Consider the following 8,780-nt stretch of genomic DNA (forward strand, 5'->3'; position numbering starts at 1 on the left):
TGGTTTTCAAAGTATGCTGCCTGACCAGAAAAAATAAAATAAAATAGATGGAAGTAGAGTATATAATTTTAATAAAATGATACAGTGTATAGTTTTTAAGGTATATGGAAGAATAACTTCTACATCTCACCAAAAGATCTTCTTTAAGGAAGATTTTCATGGTAATGTTATGAAAAAAAGTATGAAAAATAGCCTCCAATACAAATTACTGTGAATAAGTGTAATTCAAGTAGTCCATCCTGTTTGAAACTTCATTAATTTGTGTAAATGCTTATGTTATGAAAAATTCTGTCATTTCTTTCTATTAATGTAGTCATATAAAATTTTTGTACTCCCTGAAAACAACTATTATTTATTTCATTATGCAAAAATTAATTGTGAGAACAAGGAAGAATTTTAACAGTTGAAAATCAAAGGACATTTTCCCAGTTAAACAAAACTATTCTGTTAGAGAATTTTTTTACTTTTTCTTTTTATTTTCACAAGAAGTTTATTCCATGCTAAATGTTCAGTAAAACTGATCTCTTTCTTGCTTGTGAAGTATAAACATTAAATTCTTTTCTTGATTCATCATTTTGAAGGGCATCTGCTTGCTGTATCTTGCATTCTTGCTGAGCCTTGCATGTCTTTAGGGCCTGATTCCGACCCCATTATAGTCAATGACAAAGTGGTGTTCAAAGTGAAGAGATCACTATGTTGTATTAATACGTTACCTAATAATATGAGCAAAATTCACTATCTCTTAATTTAACACACTTAATAGATTCCCCCTGTAGAATGTCTAGCACTTTCTCCTTATCTTGTTTGAGAACATTTTTCAAGACCTCATGAAGGGAAATGCCTCAGTACTCTTTACAGCAACACTAGAAAATGTCACAATATATTATTCAATTCTTTTTTGTTCTCTTATTTAAGATTCTTTTGTCCTACAGAACACTGGTGGAAGATGCCAACTCTCTGTGCTCCCCTAAATAAACACAACAATAATTTAAAACTAGCTAAGATATTTAAGCAAGCAGATGATAACCTAAACAGTCTTTTGCTTAGGTGTTAATATTTCAGCCATGCAAACTTGTCACATACAACACAGTAAGTTTTTCTTCCTGTTAGGAACACTAAATTCATAGTCAAAGAAGAAAATAAAAGCTAACCATGATTTGAGCATGTCCATTAGGAAAAGAACTTGAAGAATCTGCATTGATTGGATCCTGGCAATTTCTTAGCCGACATCTGAATGCATCTTGAACCTGTGAAAAAAATATCTTATACTGATTCTTGTGAAACATTGTAGTCTCCTAGTAGAGATTAAATTAAATCACATGGAATATGATGCATGACTTTTCTTTAGCCCGCTTCATAAATCAGAGGCAATAAATATAAATGCCTATTTCTGTCATTTCATACGTTTGTTATACTTTGTGGCTGCTATAAATTTGTCAGTCTATCACATAGAGACCACAGAATTAGTTTTACGTATGGCCAGAATTACCTACTAGACAGTGATTATATAGTATTTAAGCCACATTTGTCTTGGTGACAGTATTTGGCTTTGTCTTACTCACTTTGGTAGGCGTCTGATAACAAGATTAATAGACATACTGTTAACTGTTAATATTGCAAGATAAAGTGTATCTTCTTGATAAATGTATGATTCTTGAAAGACAGTTCTTTACAGTTACTGTAACCAGACAGTTATTGAAATTAGTTCTTAACCATTATTGTAATCTCCTAATTCTACTTTAAAGAATAAGTCTATTTGAAAGATATTACTGATTCCAATAATAATCTTTAGCTCCACGTACAGAGAATCTAATGCATCTCTTCTAGGAGTAAAATTCTCCAGATGAGAGAAGTATCTTCAATGTAAGCACACGAAGAAAAGTGGACTTTTTGCACACAGACATATTTTTTGAAAGTACAAAACAAGGTGTGACTTGGGAAACAGGAATATGGTTGGGTGATACAGTTTCTTGTTCAAATAAAAAAGTACTATGAATGAAATGCCTACAAAAAACTACATTCCATTTATTATATGTAAAAATTACTTGATGTCTTATTCAGAATAATTAAAAGGGATAAAATTGTCTTCTACTTATGGACATTATGTGAACAGCAGAAGAAGATAATTCATCAATTGTTGCTGGTGAGAAGCAGTCCCCTTTAAATGTATCATATTCTAAGGTGAGTTGTTCAGAAGCTATCACAAAAGCAAAACTGAAATTAAAACCAATTCTGAATAGAAAGCATTTTTTTAAAGGGCTAAATCTTCAAATGAATAGGACTGCTTTGCAGTTTTGGTAAGTGACTGCTACAGGTGGAAGGAGTGAAAAATAGGGCAGAAGGAAGAATGAAGCAAGGTGGAAAGGTTTGGATTGATTTCAAAACACCAAGACTTACCACACGTTGTAATTTAAAGTGTGCTGTATTGAAACTCAGATTGTGATTTTAGGTCACTACACTTGCTTTGGTTTTCCATGTTTTTGATGTTAATTTAATTTGGCATCTCCCAGTTGCTGCAAATTTAATCCAAGTCTTCTCTCACTTTATCAATGCTAAAGTTAGGTCACACTTCAGAGTTTTATACTCTTGGATAAGCGCTGGCACAGTGATTTGACAAAAAATATAATAAAAAAATGCTTCCTTCAAAGCATCCCCAGCTGTGCTGAATCTCATCTCCAGGCACATGATCCTTGACCCCAAAGCATAGTTACTTCAGAACATACTGTTTATCTCACTCCACTCTGTATAGTGGACCTCCTAATTTTTGGGACTCTTTGTTCATGGAGGTTCCCCAGTTCTAATAGATCTAGAGATCTCAAGAATCTCATGTCATACTTTCAGTGCCTTCTACATTAAAGCAGTGAATCTTGATTTTAGGATCCTCTTGAATGTGCATGTTTCTTACAATGCTTCTGAAGTGCAAGCAGCATATGATCTGAACATGTTAACAGAATGTAAAATGTAGCATTATCCAGGATACTGACATATGTTTCAGTTTTTAGATGTCCTCACCCAAGTCAGAATCAAAATGGTTGAACTTTCTAAATATCAACTTGCTCTTCTAAATTGCTTTTTCAAAATTGTTGTTTGAGTATGTAAAGACTGTGCTGTCTTTACATTTTACTTTGAAACACAATCTTGTTTTCCCCCCTGCCTTTTAACATCAAGTAACAAGATTTTCTTAGAGCAGGCAGAGAAGGAGAGACAGATGTGATGAACGTGCGGATACCAGGGAAGTAGTTTCCTTAGCAACAGTAACCAGCTCCAAGCTTTTATAACTTACCCTTGCCCTACTCATGTACTTTTTATTTTTCTCCTGCAATTCTGAAATGTGGGCTCTAGACGCCAACGATGAATTTAATCCAAATGCTCTCTACACCACAGAGCACAGCTAAAGAAAAAATTACATGTGGGTTCCTCCCATCACCAGCTTTAACATAAGTTACTAAGTGCGATTCAAATCAGCTTTAAAGCATCTTGTGTTCAAGCAGATCAGGCAAACTGTTTTGCTGAGATAGATAAACCTCAAAGCTGACCCCTTGTATCATTCTGTGACACACCCGTCACCATCTCCCAATGCCCAATTAGATGTTAAAACAGCAAAGTGAGGCAAAAAAAGAGAACAGCTTTAGGCTCTCTGGGATAAGAAGGCAAAACGATGCAATAATATCTAACTACTTTGCATTTTTCTTCCAAAATTTCCAAATAGTCTAAGAAAGGTCTTATGCTTAAAAAGTATAATATTCTTTTTAGAAGTTAGGAAATCTAAGTATAGAAACATTTAATGCCTTTCCAAAAGACACTGAATTGATGGTGGACAGAAATAAATGACACATAGTCTTCTTTGTACATCTCAGTTGGTAAAAATCCCTGGTTTCCTAACGCAGCTTCTGTCACAAAAGGTCTTCAATACAGTGTGTTAGAGAAAGCAACAAATATTTCCATCATTTATCTTTATGTCAATACAACTAAGAGAATAAAAAGGGACTTTTATATATAATTGTAGAAGTCTGTCTCTTTTTGTGATGTAATGACAATAAAGGCATAGTAAAGCAGGGCTGTCCTCTTTGTTTGAATTTTATGGAGATATATTCCTTCCCAAATTTTTTCCCCCTGACAGTCAGAATTATTGTTTTGCCTGTGCTGGCACGCTATAAATATTAGATCAATCTTATAGGCTATAACTGAGATAGCTTTCTAGCTGTCATCAAGAGTGACAAATATTCTGGCAGGATTTCCTTGACAGGCACTGGCAGAACTAAATGCTTTTGCAGATAACCAGAAGTACCACACTATTCTTTCTGCTGGGAGGCACCATGTGCAGTGCAAAGATGGCATTGCCCGCTCTGCATGATGGCCACTCTCTTGGCCTGTACTCACCTGAGGGTCTCTGGAGCTGGAAAGCCAGACTCCAGACTCAGACTGAAACATAACTTACTGGACTTACATCTCTCTCTGTGTAGTAGACACCTGACTTTGCTGCTACAAACTGAACCAAATAAGTTTGAAATTAAAATTGATTCAAGAGCATCAACTTTTACTTCTTTGTGCATCTTGAAGAAATTTCTATGAATTTTCTTTTCCCATATGAAAAATATCTCCTTAATTAATTCCTCAAGTGTTTTGACCAGTTTGCAATTTAAATCTGGGGGACTAAACAAGATTAAACATGTTCTGTCAAATAGAGTTCAATCAGCAATATATCTAGGCTTCTTTGTCTTCCACCAACACCACTATCACCATTTTGGCTGGAGATAATCTGCTGATTAGTGAATAAGTTGTCTCTGTACATTGACTTCTGCCTAAGTTGTCACAGCTGAAGAAACACCTCCTCCATTTTGACAAGGCAGAACCATATCAAACTTTGGTGCTTTCTGGGCCTCACTGGGAAGTCTTCTCATGAGGTAATTTTTTAAAAACACCATGTAAACAGGTTATATAACTGCTTTATAAAATGCCTTTCTTCTAGAATTTCCATGTTGGAACCGCGATATGTAACTGCTAAGACTGACTTGCTGGAGACACTTCTGTTAGTTGTTAAACAGAGTAAGGATTCTTTGCAGTTATTATATACATACATACATACATGTGTGTATATATATATATATATATGTCTATGTATATGCATGTATATGTATATATATGTGTGTGATTTGCTAAGCAAGCAGTGAATGAAATAAGCCATAACTAGCTGATTTCTTACACATAAACCTAAATAAAAGATTCCTCTAGAATCATACTTATAATCTGATATTTCTGTATATTGCTTACATTAGAAACAGTGAGCTAAAAATGATTCCAGTCAAGGAAAAATGAGTTTACATATAGAAAAGACTAATTCCACCTCAATCACCACAGTCCTTCCTGTGAGTATGGTCAGACAAGAATGTTTCTATGAGAAGTTCAACATTATTGAAGTATTGCCTGGGAATGAAGCATTTGCAGCAAAGAGCTGCCATTAGACTAGGAAATCCATCTTTAATTCAAGGCTTAGGGAATTGTTGGTAGATATCTGTTGATATTAATCTTTCATCAACAGGCAAAATACATTTTTTTCCAAATAAGCTTCTGCATTACTGCACTGATGCAAGTTTAACTACAGCTTTCTAATTTTTTAAATTTGATTTTATACGGTGCTATGCTAAGTTATATTAATAATTTCTCAGAGATTTTGGGTTTTTTTGACAAAATCAACGACTGATAACCAGGTATACGTTTCAGCCTCTCTGGAACCTTACAAAAGACACATGAAAATGGAACTACGACAGAAGGAAGTGTAATTAGAAGAACAAGAAATGAATGGGGGAATAGGGGAATTTAGACTGGACATTAGAAACAGGTTCTTTGCCCTGAGGGTGGTCTGCCACTGGGACATACTTAGTCGTGGCTCCAAGCCATGGTCAGAGTTCAAGGAGTGTCTGGACAACTCTTAGTCATATGGTTCAGTTTTAGGTAGTTTAGTGAGGAGCAGGGAGTTGGACTAAATGATCCTTATGGGTCTCTTCTTACTGACAGTATTCTATGAATATGAAAGATAATGTTGTTCATACTGCTTTAGTTTTGAATTTTTCACATGCAACCTTGAGCAAAAGGTATATATTTTAAAATAAAAATTATTCCCTAGGACAGTAACTGGGACATTGTATGCCCTTTCTAGGCTAATTAATAAATCCCAGTGGATACAAAAATTTCACAGAGAGGAAAACCAGTATGAAACCACTATCCTTTCTACTAAAAATAGATGCAGTGTCTTACCATTATACCAAAAGAATATATGCAATGAGTGCTTTCAGATTTACAGATGAGACTACCCTCTTTCCCAGATGTAAATCATATTGGGAAAGAAATTGCTGAAGAAAATAAGGGGATTGCAAGACAGTTCTACAAAAAATAGATTTTTCTTGAGTATTATCTCTTATTCTGCATATATTTTTATCCTAAACAATAGTCAAAGGAAGAAAAAGAAAAGGTATTAAGTGAGGCAAACCCCTTCCAATATGAGAGCTGATAAACCAAGAAATACAAAAGTTCATTGCTCCTAACAGAGTGATTAAAGTGAGAAAGATGCAGCACAATGTAAGGTGCTAATTTTTGCAAGACACTGATTTTTTCTTTAAATATTGAAAACTTCATTATTTGATAAGATAATCACAAATGCATACTGTGAAGCATAGTGATATAAATCTCATGCAAAGTGCAACAAATGCTGAAAGAAATGAATAAATTATGTCACTCATAATTATTTTTCATTAATATACTGAATTTCAGTGTTTAAAAGGTGTCAGTGGTGAAAAGGGAAACCCATAAACCTTTCTTGAAACATCTTCCTTAGCTATTTTTTAGTCCTGAGGTTTCCAAATAACTCTTGCCCATCCCAGGGAAATACGCTGGACATTATAATCTGGTTTACAGGTGTGGTAAATATCCTGAAGTTGATAAATGAATAGCACATAGGTATGTCCATGGACTAGGAACTGCTCTCCAGTCCAGCTCCACCTGCTCATTTTTGATGGAGAGCCCCATTATCACAGACCTGCCAACAAAGCTTTATGCCACTGCTCTCAAACCCATCTCAATAAAATGTGGGGTTAGTTAGCAGGTTAGGCAGGTTAGAGAAGCTGTCACCAGAGCTGGATTAAAGAGCACCTGTGTAGGAGCTTTGCCATCAGATTTCAGTGGTGATGAATCCTGTGCCAGGTGGCACTGAGCTGTGAAGGGCAGGCCAGGGTACTGCTAGTCCTTGCTGTTCTCACAGCACTCATCTGTCTTCATCCTTGCTGTCTCCATAACTTAGTAGGTACCTGAGTTTGTAGATCTGAAAGGGTAGATCTTCACCAACATAACACATCACCTCCTTGTGCCCTCTTTCAGGGACAGTATAAGCTGAAAAAATGTTGCGTTTGGTCCTGTTTTAGTGAGTGTAAAAATCTATAGCTTTTGATAGGGCTTCAGAAGGGCATTCATGTTCATCTTTTCCTGTACTCGTTGGGAAAGACTAACACTTAGAAATCAACTGTACTTGGGACTGATTAAAAGACACCTTGAATTAAGTTGGTAAAGTTTTATACTGATATTTTGCACTTGGAATTAACTTATCTCCCCCCTCTCTTCCCCTTTTGCTCTTTCTCTATTTCACTTGTTCCTATACATGTCACTATAAATTATTTTTCTCTTTCTATGAAATATATTTCTGCAGAGCAAGCTGCATATAACATTAAAGAGCAGTTGAGAGATTAACAGGAGCACAGCCCTTTGGAAAACTGGGAAGACATTTCTCACCTCCCTTCGGAGAATACAATGGACCATGACAATAACAAAGCCTTGTAATGAATCAAATACTGCAAAAAGTATCTGAAATAATATTGATCTTTTGTCTGTCATGGCCAGAACTGCAGACATCCAAGTCAGCGCTAGAAGTGGCAACACCACACAGGAGCTCCAAAGGGATGCCCTATTGAAAAAAAGAGAAAAGCAGCATATTGAAAAAAAAAATTAAAAGCTCACCATTAAATAAAACATATTTAAGGATGTCACATTATCAATTTAAATTGAAAATCATAGACAAGAATGTAACAGTTGTACTTTACGTTCTAAAGAATATCCTGTATTCAGTTAATAAACTCATTTGCAATTTTTAAAAAAGTATTTAAATGTGCTTAGCACTTTATTCAGTGTTAGCAAACACAGTTGTCATAATCAAACTATTGTCTCACATGCACTCTATAAGATTTGTAACAAGAAGATGTAAATGATCAGGACTAACATGGCATTACTGGCGGTGGTGGCTGACAAAGCTGTTGTTGAAACTACTCCACACTTGGCACATTTGAGCGTCAAACCGCTATGAGGCTCACTCATCTGACTGCAAACAAACAGAACACCCACAAAAAGAACAAAATATTGAATTGTCACCAAAAAACGTTGCTACTGAAATTTAGCTTTTAAATATGACGTCATGCAGAAAAAGTAAGTAGACTTATTCAAGATGAATGCTCTACATTGTTGCAAAACTGTATTTTGTACTTTACATTACTGTTAGCTTTACATGGTAATGTTATGGGGCTTAATTTCATGCAAACTCTATTTCTTCCACTTAATCTAAAAAAGGCCCCAAATGTGATCAAAAACTGCTCAGTACACTGAAGTAAACATAAGCACGTGCTAGTATAGACACACAAAGTGAAATCCCTTTATTCAGACCTGATGAAAGACTGTTGCATCCAAACATACTTGAGAAAGAGCACAGGTCACTTAAAAGAGAAGTGTGAACTATGGACCAT

The 8,780-nt window shown here is 35.3% G+C and overlaps 1 protein-coding gene across 3 annotated transcripts in view; it reads right to left on the reverse strand.

Annotated features, from left to right (window-relative positions):
• The window catches only part of ADGRB3 (adhesion G protein-coupled receptor B3), a 442,842-nt gene that overhangs the window by 24,290 nt on the left and 409,772 nt on the right, over positions 1–8,780 (reverse strand). For all 3 annotated transcript variants that reach the window (XM_031057612.1, XM_014307289.2, XM_031057611.1), the window contains exons 24-26: positions 8,264–8,362; positions 7,780–7,951; positions 1,152–1,247 (exon numbers count right to left, since the gene is read on the reverse strand). In XM_031057612.1, the coding sequence (XP_030913472.1) occupies positions 1,152–1,247; positions 7,780–7,951; positions 8,264–8,362 (367 nt within the window). The remainder of the gene's footprint in view (positions 1–1,151; positions 1,248–7,779; positions 7,952–8,263; positions 8,363–8,780) is intronic.

This window comes from Geospiza fortis, unplaced genomic scaffold (assembly GCF_000277835.1).
Source record: "Geospiza fortis unplaced genomic scaffold, GeoFor_1.0 scaffold264, whole genome shotgun sequence".
Classification (NCBI taxonomy): Eukaryota; Metazoa; Chordata; class Aves; order Passeriformes; family Thraupidae; genus Geospiza; species Geospiza fortis.